The sequence below is a fragment of the Amblyomma maculatum genome, chromosome 5 (genome assembly GCF_055883805.1).
Source record: "Amblyomma maculatum isolate TAMU_Amacu chromosome 5, ASM5588380v1, whole genome shotgun sequence".
Classification (NCBI taxonomy): Eukaryota; Metazoa; Arthropoda; class Arachnida; order Ixodida; family Ixodidae; genus Amblyomma; species Amblyomma maculatum.
The window spans coordinates 39,986,993-40,011,369 of record NC_139348.1 but is presented as its reverse complement, the minus strand read 5'-3'; the positions used below and the strand labels follow the sequence as shown (position 1 = coordinate 40,011,369).

At 45.9% G+C, this 24,377-nt stretch overlaps 1 protein-coding gene across 1 annotated transcript in view; it reads right to left on the bottom strand.

Annotated features, from left to right (window-relative positions):
* LOC146188111 (uncharacterized) overlaps positions 1-19,464 on the bottom strand; it is a 40,641-nt gene extending 21,177 nt beyond the window's left edge. The window contains exons 1-2 of the mRNA XM_084603630.1: positions 19,300-19,464; positions 2,054-2,272 (exon numbers count right to left, since the gene is read on the bottom strand). Of these exons, the coding sequence (XP_084459756.1) occupies positions 2,054-2,227 (174 nt within the window). The 5' untranslated portion in view covers positions 2,228-2,272; positions 19,300-19,464. The remainder of the gene's footprint in view (positions 1-2,053; positions 2,273-19,299) is intronic.
* Between the last annotated feature and the right edge of the window lie 4,913 nt (positions 19,465-24,377).

The window sequence follows — 24,377 nt, the reverse complement described above, 5'->3', positions numbered from 1 at the left end:
TCTGCGAAGATGACACTCACAGGCCCGGATGGCAGTGCTACTAAAAGCAACACTAGCGCGCAATTCCAAGCGGGATATACCCATTACCAGACATCTTCAGACAAAACAGCTGTATAAGACGCGTTTGTGAGCCAAGCCAGACTTTCGGCACTCCCCTGGCAACTTCTGACAAACAAGGCAATGTTTTCCCTTCCTCGTTTCATATACCAGCGTTTTGGACAGCAGCTAGATCAATGCACCAACTCAGCAATCTTGCCCCCCCCCCCCCCCCCCCCCCCCCCCTTCGGGTTTTCACTCCGGCAGTGCTTAGGATAGGTGAATGAAGATCTGAAAACAACGAAAGTTCACCACTCCTCCGCTTCTCGGTAACTATGTTTTGCGTCATGCAGACATTTGTGTGCGGAGTTACAGAACCGCAACAGGGGCTAAGATAATCCCACGGGCCGTACGAACGCCACCGCGCAGAAAGTCAGCCTGACTATTGTGCATGGACCCGACACTAGCTCTTGGCTATGGGTCCAGAATCTTGGTGCATATTGTAGTGTTGTAAAAGTATTGGTCAAAAAAAAAAAACGTGAGTTGTTCATTTATAAGAAAGGCACACAAGGGACACCGGAACGTTTTCTTGGCTCCTGCATACAACAGAGAACTTTTTTCAATGTCGTTATACAGTCTTAGTTTAGCGGAAACCCCTTCTATCATTTTTCCAGAACACCTGTCCAAAATATTTCTGGAACAAGGTTCTTGGCTACACAACAGTATATTATACCACGCGGAGAAAAAGATGTTCGATTAAATGGCGAAAAGAGTTTCTGTCACTCCTCTTCGGCAGATAGCACTTAGTTAAATCAAATATGCCGCCCATGACTCACACTTCAACGTTAGAGAGGCGGCGGTGCTCGATGTCCGAAGCTGAAGCTGCGGGAACTGCGAAGTGATCTGTACAGGCCTTGGAAAGCAGGCTGCAGAGCTGGCCTCGGTCCGTACTGCTTGAAGCTTATTGTGCGGACGCGCAGGTTCTCGCGCTGTTGGCGTGTCACTGAGCGTTTTAGTGCTTACCCATGGGGACAGGGAGCTTGGGTGTAGATTAGAGGGAAGTGTAAGGCGCGTTGGCACGTCCTGCCGTTTCAGACTGTGCTGGTTTACTGCCACCAATCACAGACCTCAGCAGAAGATACACGAGTCGAGCGGCGATGAAGACCACCACGGCACCTATGACACCCCCTCCGATTGCAAGCTTTCGTGGGTAGTAGTCAAAGCTGGTGTCACTAGGCGAGTACCAGGAGCCGCTGGCACCAAAGCTGCGCCGGTGGCATCGTTCCATGTCGAACTTGTTTTGCGTCATGTCCCCCTTGTCGCGTCCGGCGTAGAAGTAGCTGGCATCGGCTTCCGCATCGGACACCGAGCTGCACTCAATACGGTGCAAGCGTTCAGCGCCGTGCGCGACCTCCTCCTGCGTCGGGTAGTTCCAAGGCTCGGAATCGGAGTCGAAATGGCAATCATAGAAGACGTTCCCGGAGTCGCCCTCTGCATATCGCTGGCACCCGTTCCACACTTCGGGGTAGTGACTGAACAGCGCGTAGCGGGACAGACGCATGCACTCGCCGCTATCCGTGCGCACGCCGTAGCTGGACACTGTCAGAAAAGTGGTGCACACCTGCTCGTCCTGGACCAGAGGCCAATAGGGAATTAGGAGCCCTTCGAATACCTGCGGGCACTTGTAGAAACCGACGGGCCCGCGAACGAGCACTCGCTCGTAGTCGGTCGGTGCAACAAAGTATGTCTGGCCCTCTATGCCGCGAACTCTGTAACAGGAGAAGCGGACTGTGTTATACACGGCGTTTATGCAGAATGTGTAGGTATAGTTCCGCGCCAGCAATGCCACCACGTCACTTAAGTTCGACAAGAGCCAATAGCGTCCTTCGTCCACGTAGGCCAAGTCGAGCGGGCGACGGCACTCCGACAAGGGCAGTTGCCGTGCGTTTCCAAAAAGCGGCCTCGGGTCAGGCTTTCCGTAAGGATCAGATTTCGAGGATGTGTCGCTGTTGCTTACCAGCACGGCGCAGACTGAGGAACCCCGGATTGTGTGCAGGTCGAGCGTCTCTATGTCCTTGCTGTTGATTCCAGAGTCTGCTTGAGGCAGCAGTAGCATAGTCGCCACCAGCAGGACCAACAAATGCATGTTTCGAGGAGTTACGCCAGGAGATGAACACAGGCGAGATCCCATTGTGCAGCGTGGATTGCGTGCAGCAGGTCTGGTTGGACGATGGAGCTGAAATTATAGAAGGTAGAGATAAAATGTGGCACAATCGGACCGCGGACATTTTCAAATATGAGCAAGGGTTTTCATGTGACACTTAACTAGCTGGTTTTGTTAATGACTTACAATCATCACTGAACGCAGGCTTTCAGGACGATGCAGTTTTTCTGGATTTTACAAAAGCATTCCATCGGGTACGTCATCACACTTCTAAAACTAGCACAGCCTAACATCTACCCTTATGTGCTCACTTGGATAACGGACTTTCTTCTATATCTCAGTTCACCTCAGTTATAGATTCTAACTCCTCTTCGATTTATGTGACATCTGGTGTACCCCACGGAAGCGTGTTAGGTCCTTTGCTTTTTCTAATCTATATTAAAGATTTACCTGCCTTTTCATCTTTTCGCAGATGACTGTGTAGTTTACCGTAACATTATTGATGACAGTGACCGCAAAGTCCTACAATCTGACCTAAACGCAGTAAGCGCACAGTGCTCATCCTGGTTAACGACTTCAAACGTTTCTAAAATAAAACATCTTTCACTCGTCGTACAGTTCGCATTTCAGTCACTTAGATGCTCAATGACAATGCTGTAGAACTAAGAAACACGAACACCTCGGGGTGCCCCTTCAGTTTGAATTAACATGGCATCCCCATATAGACCTCACCCTAGCTGCAGCTAACCGTTCACTTGGTCTTCTTAAACGTACTCTCAAACACGCTCCTATCCATTTAAAAAAAAACTTGCTTATATTACTCTAATACGCCCTAACGTTGAATATGCCGCGGCTATTTGGGACCCTGATCAAGCCTATGTTATCGCAAACATTTATTCCTTACAGAACCGTGCTGTGGGTCTTATATTTTCAGGCTACCCACCTTTGACAAGCGTCAGAGCATTAAAACAATGTGCTGAACTGGAAGACTTATGTCGTCGTAAACACGCTCGGCTAACACTTTTCCATAAGCTTTATCACCATCCACTACTGCGCAGTGATTTGTTTCAGTCACCTGATGTCATTTTTCCACGACTTGATCAGGCCTTCAAAGTTAAACGCGCAAAGTGTCATTTATCGTCTTATGCCAATTCATTCATTCCTCGCATTATCGTCGAACGGATTAACTTGCCATCGCACATCGCTACAGAAACTGACAATAAAAAATTCCAACAGCTACTTCGCTCTGACGGAAATGTGTAGAATATTTTGCTGTTGTTTTTCTTTCTTTCTCTTGATGTTATGCCTAATATTTATTAATGCTTCTTGTTATAATTGTTGTTGATAAGATAACTGTATCGAATCACCCCCCCCCCTCATGTAATACCCTCTTTTGGAGGGCCTTTGGAGGTAACATGAATAAATAAATAAATAACTGGGGTACATATCTGTGACAGCAGTGGCCGAGGCCAGCGAGCAGCGGAGAACGTTTGGCTAGCCAGTGTTGCAGCATAGTAACTAGGGCGAAACACTGAGAATGGCATATGACCTTCACTGTTGAGGAAGGCCCTCGACTGTCATTGAATGATGTGCGGAAAGCGCTCGACTAGCGTTTTAGAAAACTAGAGCGATTGGGAAGAGTATGCACGCGACAAACAATAGCAAAGAACGTGCTTGCTCTGCCTGGACTGGCGTGACGTGTCTTCAAAGCGAGCATATGCTGTTAGTACAAATTACCCTATAAGTAGATAAAAAGGCGTGACAAGCCCTCAGTGCCCTCCATTATAGGGCAGGGCATTTCGTCCCAAGCCGTGGAGTAGATTTCTATCACAAAAAATAGCGAATACCCAAGGTTGGCAACGGAAGCATATTCTTTCTTCAAAATTTGCGAAGGTCTTGCAGTTACCATGAGTTCACGCGAGGTTTCTATCCGCCAGATTGATAACTTGTCTGGTGCTGCGATTAAACGCCTCCTTCCATTACCGATTGCACAAAATTCATATGATTTGAGATCGAAATGTGCCTCTTGTTAATAGTATAGCATTCTGTATATTTAATGATAGAAATCCATCCCAGGTCTTAGGTAGCGCCCTTAGCAAGAAGGGCGCTAGAAGACGTGTTAGGCTACGTTTACTACCTCATAGGTTAGCATTTGTTCAGAGTGTACTGCCATGACGACTGCCTCACATATCCGACATGAAAACGGATTCCTTCTGAGGGTGGAACTGGCACAAGCCCTAGTGAGATGAGGTATCCTCTAAGTGGGCGCTAATCTGATGACGTCCCGCAGTGGGTTCTCTCCTCTCCTGCTACACCGAAACGGCCGACAGTTGAGACATGGAAAACAGGTTAAATTCGCACCTGAATACCGGTTGAAAACAAAGAGGAACATGCAACTACGTGTGTGATGAGTACATTAGAGAGGCTGTTGCTGCGTGCTATATTGCTTCAAAAAAGGGCTGCCATTACGACGTTACTGAAGCGTCATTCCGGGAAACACATTCATAGCAAGGCGTTCGCGTACTGCGGGATGTTAGTGCACGTTAGAGAACCGCAGGTAGTAAAAATTTCCTGAGCCCTCGACTACGGTATCTCCCATAACCTACGCTGCTTTGGGACATTAAACTACATTAACCCAACCGAACTAAAATCACCGTATTGTGATTCTGACTGCACGCCCAAATTAGAGCAGCCTTAACGTGGGGATCCTGTGGGTGAAATATGCATATGGTCCCTGGTCTGACTGTGGCCGGACTTGTTCGGCGGCTTGCGCTTTGCACAGTCTCTGGGGTGTTTCCTGTTTGCCACGGCTGCGGGTGAATGTGACGCTGGCGCCCTGCCCTCGCTTTGAGGGCGGAAAGGCCGCTAGCGTGCGAAGCGCGTCGATGAACTTGTTCTGTAATGGTGATTTTAGACAGGAAGCTCTAGTTCTACTATACCAAACCTGAAGATCATGTCCTTCAGAGAACGACCTCAGATGCGGCCGTCGCTAGCTTCTTTTTATTGTTCGCACGTGCGGCGCGCGGAACGCTGGTGGTGCTCGTATCTACTTCGAACACCTGCTGCTGCTTCTGTCACCCACCCGAAAAAGTTTATTCGTACCGGTACGTGCAACAAATATGCAACATTGCCTGACTCAATACCACACAACCTTCCAGTCCCCTGCCTACCCTTTCCCTCCACCTGCCCATCAGGCTCGCCTCCTGGGACCTCTCCCTTCAAAATGCCTTCGGTACGTTCGTGTCTTCTAGACCCTTTTGTGTCCTGGAGGTTTGCAGACAGCCATGTAGGAGTCGCGCGCTGGAACCAGTGCTTCGGCTGCGTTTCCTTGGCATTCCCAGGCAGTCATGAATGATTTTAAAGCATAGCAAACCGTGCTGACCATGCTTAATCGAGCTTCCGGTAGCTAAACTACGTGCAGCCGGGTTGAACTCCAGCAAAGGTTTAGCGCTCTAAAGACTGGCCTTATATATTTATGCGTTATTCAGTTGTTATCCCGTTTACGAAGATGACAATGAACGCCATCTGCTGCCCATATACGAAGCGCACGCCTGAGAACAGGAAGACAGGTTACGGTGAACGTGCCGCCGGAGGTACACCAGAAGTGCGACAAGAGTAGGTATTTAACACTAGCGCTAACAAAATTAACAGCGCGGGTCAGTGACCACCCTGATTCTTCAACAGGCATAGGGAGCCGCCCAAGAATAATTGACACAGTAAAGTGTCAACGTGGCAATTTTCAAAATCCGCTGGCTCTTTTTGAATGCCGGAAAAAATGACCACGTATGAGGCAGGTTGGCAGAAAAAACTGGATCGGCTGTTTCCGGACCCCCTTTACAACTCACTGAGACGTACTTGACCTAAACTGAACACTAAAGGTTCTGCATAATTAATCTTATTTAAGCCCAATAAAAAAAGAAATGTTCCGAGGAGTACTACACGATGGGAAATCTGTCGGGTTTAACGTAGGTTTATTGAACTGCTTTATTTAAATCCTTGGATGAAGATACGTGAAACGCCATGTATTACAAAAAAAAAAAACTATCTCCATTAAAAAAGGTTCAAACTGTATAGAGCACATGCGGAATACGTGCAATTACATACACTTGCATGCCAAACGAGAAAACAGCAGCTAAACATCAAAAGTAATCATTTTGCAATCGAATAGACTGCCATTTTTCCTAATGCTACAATTATTTCTTATTGCCTCTAAAACGCCGCCGTGGTGGCACAGTGTTTATAGGGCGTTCTACTGCTGTGCCCAAGAACGCGGGATCGGATCCCGGCCGCGGCGGTGGCTTTTCTATCCTCCCCTACGGTGTTTCTGATAGCCCGAGTCGGTTTGGAACGTTAAAGTCTAAACCCAAACCAAATCTTATTGGTCCTAAAATCGCGGGAGCGCGAACATGCTTGTCTTAATGCATCGCTCTAAGAATTACTGCGTCCAAAAATAGGCAATCGAACAAGAAGCGGGGATTGCGAAATCGCAGGTCGCCCGCAAATCCACTGCACTTGAGCTATGGTTTAAAAATAAAAACAAATGAGGTAGGCCACCACTGCAGATTCTAGCCGCCTTTCGCACCGCATACAATTTGTCTTGCAATTAATTAGTAAAGAAGGTTAATCAGTGGGCACGGCGGACCTGCCGCGAGCACGATGCTTACCAAGCCACTTTTCTACCTTATGCAGGTTAGTTCCTACTGTAAAAGCGACTTTCGTGCTTTGGTGGTTCTGCCATGCCCAGGCCAGTGCTGAAAAATTGCATACGATTGTTATCTGGTCCTTAAGCGTCTTGTCTGTGGAGACGTTGAACTAAACCCGGGGCCGACCATGCTCAATTACTGCACAAAATTATTGATGGACTACTGAAATTGCATGCAGAAGTTAGGGAATTGAGGTCAAAAACTGAGACTATGATTGAAGACATTAAAGTTCGCTTTCAAGAAATTGAGAGCCATATATCCGATTTTAAAGCAAAAACAGAAAAACTCGATGAGCTTGACAATCTTCTTTGAATGTGCGAAAGTACATTCACTTTCCAAACGCGTAAGCTCACAGATCTTGAAGACAGGGGCAGGCGTTCTAATGTAGTTGTCCATGGTGTTAAAGAAGAACCGGATGAAACAGAAGAAGTCTTAAAACGCAAAATTATTGGCGAAGTATTTAGCGATAAACTAGGTTGAAATGCGAATCCCTTGGTAGAATTCACAGACTTTGCAAGGGGAGCGACAAAAGACCCGTAATAGTTTCCTTCCAGGACTAGAATGAAAATGGCAGTCTTCAAAAACGTCAGCAAACTCAAAGGAACAGACATTTGTGTTCAGAATTATTACAGTCACAAGACGCTGAAAACGCGAAAACTGTTATGGGAGAGCTCAAAATTTGATACGGACAATGGAAAAAAAATTACTCTCATTCATGACAAACTGCGCATTGACGGTGATCTGTTTGAATGGGGTGACGTGCAGAATGACCGCAAGCTAATTAAGAAAAACCAAAAACTTACCCCTACTTGCTCCATGATTTTCCCATGAAGCATGCATCAGACTACTTAATTTTAACGCCCGCAGCATCGTAAACAAGACTGTTCAGCTTGAATCTGTGCTTCTTTCTTACAACCCGCATATAGTTGTCATTTCCGAGACATAACTTAGCAGTACAATAAACGATGACCTAATCTCACCCAACTATAAGATATACCGCATGGATAGGGAGACTAGGGGAGGTGGCGTAGGTGTCATTGTGAAAACCGACATTGAAGTCACTATTTTGCAGAAAATGTCATGCATTGAAACTTTGTGCCTAAGAATCAGCCTATTCGGACATGTTTTTGTACTGTTTGCAGTGCACAGACCGCCAGATTCGACGCCCGATTTTTTGTTTCAACTTAAAACGCATATGGAAAAATTCAGCAACCAGAAACTTATCGTGGCCGGAGATTTTAATCTTTCGATATTGATTGGAGTCGCTTACAATCGGGCTTCGTTTCTGACGGCTCTTTTGGTATAATCTTTGATATGTTTTACCACAATCTACTCCAAGTTGGGCAAGAACCAACATGTGTTACGGCTTCTTTATACTCGCTTCTTGATCTTGTTTTTATTTCCCGCCTTATAAATAACTATAATGCTTTGGTTGATCCGGGGATTTCTGATCACCAGATTGTTTCAGTCACTTTTTCCTTACATGGTACTCGACCCAATCGCGCTTCTATGCTAAAAACTGTGAAAGATTACGTTCATGCCGATAACGTATAAGCATAATAGATTTCTTAGATTCTCACCCCAAAAACTTCTCTGATAATGACATTATTGCGTTATGGAACAAGTTTAAAAATGTATGCTTCTTTTGTCTTGACAGCTTCGTTCCTAACAAAGTAAAAAATACTGCTAAACTTAATTATGGATGACTAGGGACATAATACATTTAAAAGGAAAGCGCAGCGGGCAAGAAAAAACCGTACAGCTTCACGTGACTTTATCCAAATTCGTCGCGCCCTTTCAAATGCCATTCAGCCAGCCAAATATTTTTATCTTAACACTACCTTGCCTAACTTTATCAAATCAGATCCTGGCAAATTTTGGAACTTTGTTAGTGAGCGTAAGAAACCTATTGAGCACATTTCACAAGAAGATAACTTAATAAGAGATCCTTAGGCTATTGCATCACATTTCAACCACCACTTCAGCAGTGTCTTTATCATTTTTGAACCCTTTGTAAACACACCTTTTGATACTCTTGACACTAACATTATTTCATATGAGGGCATTGTTAATATGTTAAGGTTGAAAGTAAAATAATCCCCAGGGCCAGATGGTATTCCAAATGCATTTCTCCAGCGCTATGCAGAGCAATTAGAAAGGTATATTGTATTAATCTTTCAGCTTTCAATCAGATAGTCTTCTCTTCCAGGTGACTGGAAGATAGCGCGCGTAGTGCCCGTGTTTAAAAAAGGCAACCCACTCAGTATCTGATTACCACCCTATTTCCTTGGTATCATCAACCTGTAAAATGCTTGAACACATAGTGAGTACTCGCATCTCTAACTTCCTAAATAACCACAATATTCTATCTCCATTCCAGCAAGTTAACAACAGTTCATTTTTTCGCTTCTGTCCTCGACAGAGGTGGACAAATAGACACTATATTTTTGCACTTCAGCAAAGCTTTTGATCGTATTCCGCATGACAAACTTATTTTCAAATTAAAGGAGCTTGAACTGCCCAGCTTCCTCATTGCCTGGATCTCCGCCTACTTAACCAACCGTTCTCAGTACGTACATATAAATGGTTCAGACTCTGACTGTCTTCCAGTCTCTTCCGGTGTTCCGCAAAGTAGTGTTCTCGGGCCACTCCTCTTCCTGATATTTTGCAACGATACAGTTAATGTGATCCACGATCCCGTGAAAATTCGTCTCTTCGCTGATGACTGCGTCATCTTTAATGAAATTGTGGTACCCGAAGACCAGCACGCACTTAATGTCGAACTAATTAATATACTAGAATGGTGCCAGGAGTGGGGCATGCTCGTAAACTCAGAACAATCTGTCTTGCTTCGCATAACCAGGAAACAATACTCGCTTCAGTACACTGCGGTTGTTTAACCGAAGTGAAGGAATATCTCGGCGTTACACTAAATAACCGCCTCAGCCGGAACACATATTCTTAACATCTCCTCTGCAGCCTTTCGCAAACTTTGCCTGCTCAGACACAAGGATGCTCCCGCTCATGTTAAACTTCTCGCATACACAACACGTATAAGGCCTATAGGCTTGAATATGCTTGCACAGTGTGGGACCCCCATACTATGTGCAATATAAATGCTCTTGAAAAAATGCAGAGACGAGCAGTGCGTTTTATTTATTTCAAATACGGTTGCACCGATTCTGTTTCTGAATTAATGAAAAAAAATGGTGTTGTCACTCTCCAAACAAGAAGAAAATTCCTCCGTCTTAAATTTTTACTTCTTTTACTTAATAACAAACTTGCACTTTATCCTAGCCCTTACGTTTGCCCTCTTACCACTAGGCAGACAGACGATTCTCATGCCCTCTCTTTAGCCCCTCACTTTGCAAGGACTAACTTATACAAATTCTCCTTTTTCCCTAATACAATTGCAGACTGGAATAGTTTGCCTGCTTCTTCCCTCCAGTCTTTAGATAGGCTTAAATTAAGTATGTAATGACTTATGAAATATTGCCTCCTGTCAGTTCTTGGGTGTCAGTTTTGATTGTGTCAGCTTTTTTTTTTTTTTTTACTGTTGTTGTGCTTATATTTTATGTGCAGTAATAACCGCTTCAACTGGTCTACTCGATGTGTTGGTGCGTTTTGTACCTTGTGCTTTCATGCTTCTTTGAATTTTATGTAAATGTATGCCACTCCTGCTTGGGCGCTCAGCCTGCAGTATGTTAAAAAAAAAAATTGTCCCCCCCCCCCCCCCCCCCCGCCCTGGCCAATAGTGACTTATGGAGGACATTTTTTGTTCGAGGTGTATCAAAGCCACCTATATGGCTTTGGATGAATATACTACCCGGCCGTAGGTCTGTCGTGCAGTGACACGCTCTAGGCAGTTGCACATTGATCACCACTGTGGCGGCAAGTCAGCAGGGTGAACGGACCTTCATCGCACCTGGAGTACATCGAAGGGCAACGATTATCTTAGTAATCACCATATGAACATGGACAGTTTCACGCCAAGAACCGAGCATACCATGACGTGGACCTCTTCTCAGCGCGGAGACGCATCAACCGCTGCATAAAAAAAAACCAGATCGATCCTTTCGCACTTTCGCAAGTGCACCATGAAGTTTCGCGGCTCTACTTGTATGGGGCTGCACAGCGTGCCAATCATACATGCTATGAGCAATCCACGAGCAAATGGGCGAACTGATTGACGGCATGCCTGGGCAACGGGTTCAGGTGTCTGTCTGATATGATACGCAGGGAAACTGGAACAGGTCAGCTACACGACGCAATAAATTGCAGGGAGAAGACATTGTAAAGGCGTGCATATACAGTCCTCGCGACCACCGCACGTTGAACAGGTTGGTTGCAAGCCAGCTCCTGTAAACGTGATTGAATCGAACGAAATCAGCTGCGGCCGTGGCTCGACAGTCTCGTTGCAGCGGTATACGCTGATATGGTGACGGTCGCGGTGAGCTCGTCGCGCTCGCTACAAGATGCACCGTCACGTGCTCCGACTGGTTGACGCGGGCGAAGAAACCTTCGCAGACATATCGGCCTGCTGTATACTTGACGCTGACGGCTACCCCTTAATTGTTTTATAGCTATAGAGATATCTGTCCACGATTGCCAAGTTATCGCAACGCACTTGCAAAAGACGTGGGAGCATCACATGCCGCTGTTGAAAACAAGGCGAGGTTTCCTTCAGCTGTAGATTTGCCATTGGAAGTGAAAGTGTTTGTTTGCCCCTAAGAGCCTGGAGATTTGATCGGTGCATTAAATGGCCTTTGCGCTCACCTGGCATCGAAATTCGGCGGTCGAGTGACCCGAACGCCTGCGTTCGCTCGGCAACGCCTATCTCTTGTTTCCGATTGGCGCTGACGCAGTTCTTTAGGCTTAACATCCATCGCATGCGTAGCACGAGTCAACAAGGCTTAGTTGCAACGCATTTCGGAAAGAAAAAGTGTTAATTTCAGTGTAAACTGCCCAGCAGACTGTTCAGCCTTTCAGTTCAGTTCCGAGATTATTGACAAGGAAATGACAAGAAAATAACGCAACACTCAGAGCAGAAGTGTGTTGCGACCACGGAGTAAGACAGACAGGAGCGCCGACTCTGCTTTTGGGAAGGGCGAAATTTTGCTACATCGGAGAAAGCTTGGTGGAGGACCCGGTAGATGGCGTTAGGATTTGTCACCGACACTGACGTCGTTGAAGCGTGCCGCCTCCGAATCACCACTCCGGCGGTTCTGTGCTGCCGCTGCGTCTGTCGTCTGCTTCTTGTCACTGCACTTGCGTATCGCCTGCATCGCCGCGGGAATATACCATTGAAATCATGTTGTCTGCATCTTCTGCACCGAGATATCTGTGGCCTGCTTCATCGCAGGCATATATTTTTTTCAGTCGCCTTGCGCTCGTCTGCTTCATACAGTTCGCCTACCGCGTTCCTCTGACTCCTTCTATAATCGCGAAAATCCCAATACAGACAGCCCGTTTCACGCCTGATTTTTCTCTGGCGTTCTGTGGATGGAAGCATTGCGAGTACTATTACGATACAAAAAACGGTACGTGATGTCAAGTTCACATAGTTCCCAAAGTGTGTTCACATAGGCGAACAGTGGACGAAGTGGTGAGTGAGTGAAAAACTTTATGAAGTATATTTAAGGGAGGGGGATGTGTAGGTGGGGTCCCTAGTCTGGGACTCCAGCGGCTGCCGCTGCTACCCGCGCACGTGTCACGAGGGCCCGTTGGGCCTCTAGTCCAGAGCTGGATAGGGCAGCCTCCCACCCCTCAATTGTTGGCACTGCATTCCGATCATCTGGAGGATTGTGGGGGCAGGTCCACACCATGTGGTGCAGGCCTGCCTTTTCCCCGCAATATTTGCATTTGGGGTCGCAGAACCCGGGGTGTTTTGTGTTTAAACGGGCTGGTGGATGATTCTGGATCAATTTTGGCCACCTAGTGCTCTTGAATGTGCGCTGACATCGCCCAGCACGCGCATAACCTACGTGCTTATTAAATTTCCGCACCTCAACGTTGTAGATGCATCATCGGTGGCAGAAGGATAGTTCTCCGCGGAGCGAACAACTTGGTATGGCTGCAAATGACTGAAGGTAAATCTTGTAACATATGAGAGAGCATGTTTTCGGCCATGTAGCCAAGGCCATGAAGCACACATAAGGGCAAAAGTACTTTAATGCAGATCTATTGCTGAAAGCTACTGTGAATATTTTAGAAGTTTATTATTAAAAAGACACCGGTCACTGCAGTGTGCACTGACTTTCAGCTATCATACAAGAACAGCGAGCAGCTAGTATACTTTAATAGACTAATATTTTTTTTTTGAACTACAAGCGCAATTTTATGTTTTCCCCTGATTCTGAGCGCACAACAGCTTTGGGTTCTTGATTTTGATGATATACGGTGGGAATTTCGCCCTTGACTGGATGAGGCCCATTTTTCTTCATCACGTAATATATTTCCTTTCTAGCTGAGGTAGTATTTTGAAGAAATTCATCCTTGAAAAGCCGTGCACACACCCTGTGCTTCTCAGTTAATTCTCGGCCAATCTGGTGAATGTTCCGCTTCCACAGCTCGAAAAGCTTGAAATCAATGGCAGCCGAAACAAGGGGACTTTTTCGTTTCCTTCACCGTACCCTGAGTTACAGCCAACGACAAAACACTTCATCGCCTACCCTACCATCCGCATAAAAAAAAAAAAAATCTGTGCATAGTATGCGCTCCTCACACGTCTGCCATGCTGTGTGCCGTACCGTCCGGGTACTGGTTATCTCGCTGCGTGGTTTGTCGTCTGCATGCCCCTGTCGACACATTCTCAAGGGAATACGCAGACGATAAAATAAAAACGACACTGGCGGAGCTTTATCTTAAAAAAAGCTGCAGGTTGGCGTACGCGCAATGATGACAACGATTTCACTTGTGCATTTTCCGGCTAGCAGACGACGTGCAAAGCTACCAATCCGTCTGCTCTCCGCTCATTGTACGTAAGTACGCGACGCGCCTGGATCGAGCTCGGGCATGGCGGAAGTAGAATGGTGCGAAGGCTGGGCCCAAAAGCGGTTCATCGGTGCCGCTGCATAGCCACCGGTCGGGGGGCCAACCACTCAGATTAAGAAATTATACTACTACAAATTAAAAAGTATCAATCAACATAAAAAGAATAGACATTTGGATAACTTCGCTTGTGAATGAGGCAAGGTATTTTATAAATACGTCCTTAATTAAAAAAAAAAAAATCTTGCAACACACTTATCACCCCAACCCCGTGATACTGCATCGGGTCAGGAGGCACTGCCAGAGGTAACCAAGGCAACGGAGATAACGAAGCTGACGAAGCACGAAACGGTTTCTTATCACTGTCTGCATGCTGCTCGTCTGCTGTGGTGCGGGTCTTGGTGCGCCCTGGAAAGCGTAATTTAGTTCGCAAGTCTGAAAATGTCCCTTTTGCGAAGATTTCAACGTCCTTGCTGGCCGCTGCTCTGCGGCCGTTTGGTGAGATTTAATATCCCCCTGCAGCCGAGTTTTTTTTTGGTTTCGTCCCCTTCGTCGTGCGGGCGGTGCGAAGTCTTTTTGCAGCAGTGTATTGCGCTTAGCGTTTTATCGCAAGATGAGCCCGCACAAAGTGAGGAAGCGATGCTCTGTGGCACGTTGCGACAGCGTGGACTGAACCGTCGGTGTCTTACCGCTTCCCGGCTGACTTTCACCGGTGAGCAAATCTGGAGGTTGCACACAGACTCAATGTATGCTCTAATGCTCCTGTAGTAAGCACGTTTGTTGATGCTAAAGCTGTCCGGACTGGTGCAACCTTGAAATTGCCTTGAAAATTGCTGTATACTTTCTGCCGAAGAATTTAAATGTGAAGAGGGATCCCAGTGCTCTATGCTCCACGTATGTTTTGATGCATCTACTAATTCATGACATTTCTATTTCAATTGCAGCTGTCATAGCTTTGTTTTCTGTGCATGCATGTTTCTTATCTGGGGATGTTTTGTGGCAGGCACTTCAAGCCTTTTCCATGCCTCGGCTGTGATCATTGAGATGATTAGCCCGCTTAAACAGCGCTACTGTCTGTGCTGTCTGCGACATGCATTTTTATTATTGTGATTTGTTGCTGTATTTTATTGGTCGATGCAATAAACCATGAATATGAAAACCATAATTATTCACTTGGTACACTTTGCTGTGAACTGGGCACGACTGCCCCTTTGCACTAGTGTTTCTGGAGCGCACCTTACTGTGCTGAGGGACAAAGTAAATGGCCAAAGTACTTGCATGACTTGCAGCAGTATTTGTATTATGAATTTGCATGCGTGGTCTCTATTTGGAAGTGTTGCTGCCTTTCTATGCCGCCACCTTTGCCAACCACTTTCATTTTGCTGGAGCAACTACTTATTAACAAGGGCGTAAACAACAGAAACTCGAGTTCTTTTAAATGGCAAAGGTTGGCGCGCGCTGAAAGCAACAACCTTCAAAAGATGCAGGCTCGTCAATGCAACGCGGCGTTTTTTTTTAAAACTTGTTTATAATTCCCGCCAAAGTGAACGTATGCGTGACGTCATTTGACGTCATGGCCCCCCAATTTTCATTGGTCGCTGGAGCCCATGAGCCGCCATGTTTTGTACGTATGGGCGTCTATGGAGTCTTCGCTACCATAGTACATATACCTTGGCTCGGGGGGCATTTCGTTTCGCCATGGCCTCCTCTGTTGTAAGGCACAATAATCTCCATAAACGGTACTCCTTCTCGATTTTCTGATTTGCCACGCTTTTGTAAAAGCTGAGCAGACTGTCCACCTAGGGCGAATATTTCACGACTTCTCTAAATAAAAGTTTCTCTCCCAGGGCCTAAATTTTCTGACGAGTCAACCACATGGGGCAGTTAACAATCACCACTTAATGCCATCTCAACATTTTAAGAATGCAACAATTGACATGATATGCTACAATTTTAGCAGCTTCCGCGACAACGGCCTCTTTGCATACATCTTGAGAACTGAATTCTTGTCAGTAATATTAGCAACGGCTTGATGAATTTGGGCCACAAGGTACACCGGCGTCTTTCTTCCTTGTCTTTAAGTGGACATTGGCACGCAACAGTATCTCATGAGGGACACTGTCCGAACACAAAACAGAAACAAATAAAACTTTACGGCATCTTCCTGTGCACATTGATACCCGCAAATAAAACACTGCTTTGTTTACCTCGCACGAACGCGTCTCGCATGTGCACAGCCGGACGCCGGACGGATGGAATATAGGAGCGTCACCTTTGCAACTGGGTGGTAGCAGTAGCTATCATGCTCATTTTTCTCCGTATATCTTAATTATTGTTTTAAATTGGTTAACTATACCATCATTCTATTTCTTGAATTTTTGTTTCTACATTACTAACATTATGTCACTTTTCTGCTTTTAAGCCACCAATCTTCCAGTCGTTTTTGGCTAGCTTCCATCGCCGGTTTATTCACCCGGCCACTGGTATCTCTAAACCCCAGAGCTTCAGGAAGAGTGACTGCGCCTGCATCGACTTCCGGATGGATACCATTACATTCGAGTATAATATGGTCGTTTCACGGGAGTTACCACATACAGCACATGTGTCATCTTCATTGTTAAATTTCGTTTGGTAGCTGCGTGTTCTAAGGCACCCTGATCTAGCTTCAAAAAGTAGGGCACTGCCTCTTGAGTTATCAAAGAAAGCTTCCTTCCTGATCTGCCTTTTCCGCTTTCGGTATAATTCCACACTGTTTTTTTTCATCGAATTTATCCAATTTTTACCTTCTGTGTTTTCCACCTGTTGCTTAATGCTCTTTATTTCTCCGTCCTTGTTACTAGCATACTTACTAGTTAGTTTCCTAGTTCTTTTCCTCCATTGTGAGTCAACGCTTTCTAGGTACAGGTATTTAAATACCTTAGCTGCCCATCTGTTACTGTCCAATTTCCTCAGGCGTTCCTCATTTTACTCTGAGCTTGCCGTACTTCGAAGGACGCCCAGCCCATATCTCCTTGTACGGCCTCATTTGTGGCTTTGCCGTGGGTACCGAGTGCTACGGCTCTGATTTATTTCTAATGTCGACTGTACCTCTGATTTTAAGCACAAAACCGCATTTAATGGAAACAGGTCAACTGAGCGCCCTCAACGGCGAGAGAGGTAACGAATGTTTGCGCGCGCGGTCTCATAAGATCCCGCTATCTGTGCAGGTCTTTATTATAGTCGGACTTGGTTTCGACTACCGTGTCGTCTGCTTCCAGCTAATCAGAGCGCTCCAACTGAGCTGATCGAAATCTGCAATACCGCCAGGTTCCGCTGCCGATAAGCGTTATAACGCTCTCGCCATAAATCCTAATTCTTGACGGATACCCCAGACTCGCCGTCAGACGAGACACGTGCCGAAACAGAACTGAGACGTGCTTGAGCGCGTTGTAGCAGCGCACGCCGAATCAGCGTGACGCGTTCACCACTGTTCCCGACACCACTTTAGAGAATGGGCAACAGGGCTTTATGCATAGACTGGCGTCTTCAATGGAGCTTTCGAGGTTCGGGCGGTCGCGGTGCGTGGGAACAAAGCCAAAGTTCATCGCCGTTCGTCTTTGCGTCCTTTCCATCAGCACGTGCGGACGTGACATTGCAGCGGCGCGGGCTGTCTGGAGGAAGCCGAGCGCAACAGTTGGCGTCTCCTCAGAACTGCTTAAGACTAAATCAATGCCCTGCACATACTTCGCTGTTGCATGGTCTGCATTTAAGACTGTGGTACGCTACGCCGCTAATAAACTAACTTTATGCTTTCATCTCCCGATTACTGGGGAGAGTTGTTTTGTTTCAGAATTGTGCTCAAATGAATCGAGCATAAGGACACTGCCTTCGATTCAGTCCAACATTCGGCCAGGATATCCTATCAAGGGAAAAAATCATACTCCGGCACAACCAACAGTCAGCATAACCCGACGCCGCCTTCGAATATTCAATGCGCGACATCGGTAAGCTATCACCATAAAAGGAATCTCGGCGGAGACCCGAACTATCGGCAGCTGGCAGGACTTGTTCAAGCAATGTTTGTTGCTCTTGTAAACTTAAATGCATATGTGCATTCAGCGGCTCTGTTTCCATCTATTTCCGTCCATACATAGCGCAAGGGAATAACGAGCCCTCTATAACAGGCGCGTGTAAACAAAACGGAGTTGAAATAGATGCAAAGGAAATCGAGTAAAATAAGAGCGCTGAAACAAACGCGTTCATGCCAAAAATAGCAGAAGATACAGAGAGCCCCAAAATAGCTGAAAAAAAGATTTATGGAATAGGTACCCCTTATCAGTCATACAAGCAAAGCGACTGGAAGCATACGCTAGTAGTTGATGTAATGGTTAGCGTGCAGTGAGTGTTATAACAACAGCATGGGCATTGCTATAAACATCGAAATTTACTCGCATGAAAGCTAGGTAGTATATAAACACACCGAGCGAAAACAAAAGTTACAACTTTACGATTGCACAAACCATCACGCGACAACGGGAAAGTGGGCTTCTTGACAGCGTTGCAGCTTTTGAAGAATTCACCAGCGTACTACGACAGCGCGTCCCAGGGGATGATAAATACATGTGCGGCAGCTGCGAAGCCCGGCTAGGGCTTGCGGCTGGTGGTCTCCTGATCGCTGCAAATCGGCGAACAGCTAGCGTGGTAGATACACGTATTTGGCGGATGAATGCATATGAGAACGACCTCGTGCTTTGAATGGAATTCTGGAGGACATTCGAAGCCGGCACTTTAGAAATATCTAGACTAACGCAGAGCGCTGGCAACGCTCTCGAGACGCGTAGCCGCAAACACAGTCGAATCAGAGTTGTGGCATAGAGAAATGTAGTTCGAAAACCGAGCTACAGACGCGTGGTGCATCAATCGCAGCAAGAACTCATAAACACACTGTGATACGCCGACAATAAAGGATGTTAAGTGAACATGTACTACACTCCATAAATAACTGCTGATACGTGGGTGCTTAAAAGTGGCGTAAGGAAAACAGAGCATACGCGTTTCTTAATTCAGTGAGAACCTTTATTGGGTGGAAACTTGCATAGAGAGATGAAAACAGCTTACACGCATCACTGCAGTGCCCTAATCGAGGCGTCATACGGAATAGTCCGCACGTAACTGGAATTCTATAATACGTAACTCCGAATGCCTTTGCTCGATACGTTTGACTGCTTCGAGTACGATTCAAGATAGAATTGGTACTGCGTTGGCTAGGCCGGCGCCTCCATCACCCGACAAGCGTATCAGTAGAAGCAAATAGCCTCGACAGAACGAAAGTGAGCACGCTTTGTCAACATTTATAAACGCTAAGCGATACCGCAAACAGAAAGCGATAGAACAGCTAAGGCACTAACAATTGCTTAAGAAACTAACCTGGATTACTAGCAGCCGCAAATCCACACTCCGCAAGGTGTCGAACCAAAATGCGACGGCCGGTCATGGGCGTATGTGCCAGTGGACAATATATTCTGTTGCCAGATGAATGAAGCAGACTCGTCTAAGCTTAGCAGACACTCGGCGAAATCTGGCCCCAGGATATAACGCATGACTGATAACGTTAGTATAATCCCCCGGAACCACGAAATGGATCAATGATGGATCAGCATTTGTCGCGCCGCGCGCGCGGGTGGCGCCGACATTGCCGCCGGCGCTGACCATAGCAGATTCCGGAAGGGCAGGGCCGTCTACGCGGGCTGCGTGTTTGTTCGTGAGGACAAACTGCGTAGTTTTGCGGCTTCCTTGGCCATCGAAGCGGAACTACTGCAGTTTGTCAGGCCGACAAGGTGATGAACGTTTATCTGGCTTAAAACGTAGCATTTCGAGCAGTTTATGCTGACCACGCCGGCCGGTTCCGGTGCGCACGTCATGGGTCGGCCAGTTCGCGACACCCCGGCAGCCAAAGGCAAGGTGAGAAAAGGTTTGTTTGCAAAACTACGCTGCATTTCAAGCAGTTTAGCGGTTTAGCTCAGCACTCTGAATGGCACGGTTGTGAAGAGAAGGCCTATATGTGCTCGGTAATGGCGCAACAAGGTCTCACCGGTTACTGCGCAGTTAGATAAGAGCAAACCCACGCCTGACGTTCTTTGCTTGGTTTGCCTAGTGGTTATGTTTGCATGGTTTCTCGTCTAGTTTTACCTGTTTGGAGTGTTTTTTATGGCCTTCACCAGTGCGCAATTTCTTTTAGGTGAAGTGTTGGCCGGGTGAAATCTGAACAACGAGAGTAGGCTGATGTGTTAAAGACGAGCGTTGTCGCGTGGTATGTACGGGGCCGTTATTGTTAAGACGGCAGGAAAAAAAAAGAAAGGTAACGCACAAAATATGGAGAGCCAGAGACTTGTGTGTCGAGGGCTGTCATCTGCGACGAAAAAGCCGCGGTGAATGCGCTTAAAAAAAAAAAAGGCAATAGAAAAGGAAACGCCGAGGTACTTCTAAACAGCTTGATATTAAAGAAGTGGCGCGTCGATAATTCCGTCCTCTCCCTTTCTGAAAATATGCATTTCACCTGCGAATTCATTTTCAGTGCTCTCAACGCGCACTGTGGACGTCTGGCTGGTAGCCCTTGTGCTGTTGCTGCCCGCGCATCAGATATTTTTATCGAAGGAAACGCGTAGTAGGCTGTCAATGCAGCTTTTAAAACCAAATACTAACATTGGGAAATGTAGCAATGCTTGGAAATTACTGGTAGGAATCATTGCCGTGTAGCTTGATTTGTGTATTTTACGTGGCTATGCACGCGAGGTTCGATAAATCATTGACCAATATTCGTAACTATTCCTTTGTAAATTTCTCGCGTTTAATCTGTTTACACAGTGTCAGTAAAAGGTGTATCACGATGACATATATTTCTACTGTAAATATTCTAGCTGATGCCAGGATTCGGCAGTTTCTGCTGTGTGCCCTGATACAATTACAGCATACCTGCAAGAGGTCCGGACCAATATCCCGCATTCTACGAGTCAATAGTTTCAGCTTTCACTTTCGGCTTGCCATTTCACGTGACGTAATGTGCACATCAGGTATTTCTACAACGATATAATTGCTATTCAACATAAAAAATGTGTTAATAGGCAGGAAATAAATGTCTCAGTCGTTTTCTGAAATATATCAGTCCATATTTTCACATTCCAACAAATTGACCATTTGAGAACATTGCAAGCTAAGCTTGATTAGTTTCTATTTATCGTCCCAAAGAGAACCAGGCTATAAAGGTGATCATAATAGAGGAACCATTCTTATATTCACACTGTTGAGCATTCTGGCTATAAATTTAACGAGTGCTAGTTACTATGTCATTGTGAAATGCATACAATACACTTTGTAGCATGAGTCGATGTTTTCCAGCTTATTTCGGGGTTACAGAAAATTTGTGTTTAGGAACCCTTCAAACGTTCTGCAAAAGATAATGCCGAGGACGAAAGACGTGTTCTTCTGCTGGAATTTTGCTGCCAAGGTCGTATTCCAAAACACATGATGGCATTTGGAAGGGTGCGCATTTAAGCGGAAAGCAATGTCTCTATCGCATAATCCTCAAGACGACTTGAAGTATATTTGTTTGAAATCTGTGTTAAAAATAAAATACAAGGTATTGTGAGGGAGCCGCGAATGCATTTTGAGCATAGTGTGTCTATTTTCTTGTGTATCATTTTCCATACTTTGTATATCTGCATGCGATGCTACATTTGTCTACCTTTGTATTGTTTCGTGCCTTGTGTAGTTTTCCCCCCACTTTTTATAATGTACACGTGGGCTGATGTATACTACGTTCGGTCTGCCTTCCTGGTCGCTTTCGTGCACCAAACTTGGACAGAATTGTATTGGTTTTGTTTTTGTATGAAGCAAGATGCCATTTCACAGAGCTCCTGGCGCCTTCTCTGCAATACTGCTGTTTGGCAAAGGCTTTGACGCAGCTGCGTTGATTGCTAGTCAGCAGTAATTGTGACCTACTTTTATATTTCATTGCTGAAAATAAATAGAAAAATAACACCACCCCGTACAGAACGGAAATAATGTGCCAACGCCCAACAGGGCGCAGAAGTACGGCAAGCGCTTGCTAGCATTGAAACTGCGCGCCTTTAACGAAAACGGATGTGCGGCGAACCCCAGCCGGTTGGTGCGCTACAGTCAATTGGGCCGCTGGACCCTATGGAAGTGTCCACTCTTAGAGCGGAAAATCCTGCCGTGCTGTGCACTAGGTTTCGCGGGCTGCTTTCGTTGGCTCCGCAAGCTCTCACTGAATTTATTCCTCCAATCCCAACCCGCTCTTCTTTGGGTTAGCTCCGCGCCTTGGCATTGAGCCAAGATACTGGCCGTCAGCAGCTTGTTCAGTTTTGACGTTAATAGAGGTGTCGGCCTGCCCGGTGAACTTGGTAGTGGGCCAAGTTTCTTCTTCATAATGCGTACTTTCCTAGAACACTGGTGTAAAGATTTGCAGGCAGTATTCGCCGCGAGATCGACCTAGAGGTGGCGCCACCGTCACTCCGGTAGTGTGGATCAGCAGCCGGCGGCGCTCGCAGAAATGCACGCTGCGTAGGTCTGCTTCCGAGTTTACGGCGGGTTTGTTGGCGATGAAAACGTGTCTTCTGCAGTATTTCTGCAATATTGCAGAAAAAAATCAATGGATTTCGCCAATGCAGCAGAAGAGCGGATTTTAGGAAAACAAAGCACGCAACCACCAGACTTCTAGATTTACTTTGCACGTTTCCTGCGCTGTACCGCGCTCACGCGCCTAATGCTTGGACCTGCCTAATGACAGCTTTGTTTTTCTTATCGACTTTTAAACAGTTTGAGCGTGTCTCATGCGAGTGACACCGGCGAATTTAGTGTCAAGCCCACGCAGATACCTGCAGTACTTTAGATTGAATCGAGAAAGCCTGGTTCATTATATAGTACTTGACTCGAGGATTAAGCAAGTTAAATGTAGCACTGGCAGCGCACTGCATGGCAAGTTGCTTTGGACTGAGTGCACATCAACTCTGGCCCAGACAACCACGCACAAGTATTCCCCAAAAATGAGATCATGCCGACACTATACAGGAAACCTCGCCGCGCAGGAAAGCTGATTGTTCACGTGTACAGCGCTGAGTGGATTGAATTTGCCGAGATGCTTTTTGCGGCCACTGTCATTGAATGTGATAGTGTATTACAGCATGCGCCACTAACTGTAAATGATTTCCTGAAACCGAGGAAAGTATAAGGGATTTCTGATGTGTGTGATATGTTAATATATAACGGTAAATTAGTAGTGTAATTATTTTGTTTTGCAATGCCAATATCAGTTTGAGAGAACTTTTACACACTTGACATAATTTACAATATTCGGCGATTAATTTTCAGTAACGTTAAAGTGCAAGCTACGAATTACTCGCTACGAAGACATCGTTATAAACTGCGCATGGGCACTGTCATGTGGGAAGCAATTTTACAGGCTGAAAATTTCTTTATCACTAATTCTTTAGTAGTGACTAAATCTTATGCGAAGTAAAATATTAGTGTTGCTTCCAAAACAGATGCCGGATATAAAACTATTCCGAAAGAAATGGAGGTCATCTTATCATGCGGCTATAAAGATGCATTTATTCCCGAACTAAACACTGATATTTAAGCCCGCATGAAGCTGTTTTACTCCCCTTGTCAGAAACGACGAGTTTGCTCGGAAGACAGCACTTGGACGAAATGGTATTATAATGATTAAAATAGGCTACCAGTAAAGTACATTAATCTAGGTGTATTATGTAATACTTAGGGTAACAATTAGGTGCAGGGAATATGTTTCCCAAACATTCGAGCATTTCTCTAAAGCCAAAATGTGCTCCCTAAAACTTTTACGGATGCACAGAAGCCTTCAACAACAAAGAAAAAAAGAAAAGAAATGCATATTGGCCCAGGTTTAACGCATGAAAGCGGCATCGCGGCTATGACGGATGATTGCAGAGGCTGGTTTTGGTGTTTTTTTTTTCATTATTAACACCACATTTACCATGTGGGATTGTTTATTGTGCAGTCAAATCCCACAGCAGAGGAGCGCCTTTCGAAACTGTTGTGATTGAATCCCCCGTTCTCGAAATCAGCAGTCGAGCGCCCTTACCACTGAGACACCGCGACACAGGTTAAAAGCAAAAAAAAAAAAAAATTCACACAACTCTATCGTGCATACAGATGGCATAGCAGGCATAGAGTGGCCTGTTCAAACTGCATTCTGCTATATGAAGCAGTCTGCGGTGGCATATGTTTTAGTAGCTGCGGTATTCCAAACAGAAACGGGAATACGCGATTTCTGAGCGTTTGCATTAACTTTTATTGACGGCAGCGACCTGTTTTGCTTTGACACGGCGGTAACGACCGTACCACTTCGTTTGAGACATTGCATGTCAAAGGATCTCAAGCGCCGAAGACCACTACAAAACCGCGATGGATGATATCCTTATCCAAGCATGACATGCTCGATACGGACA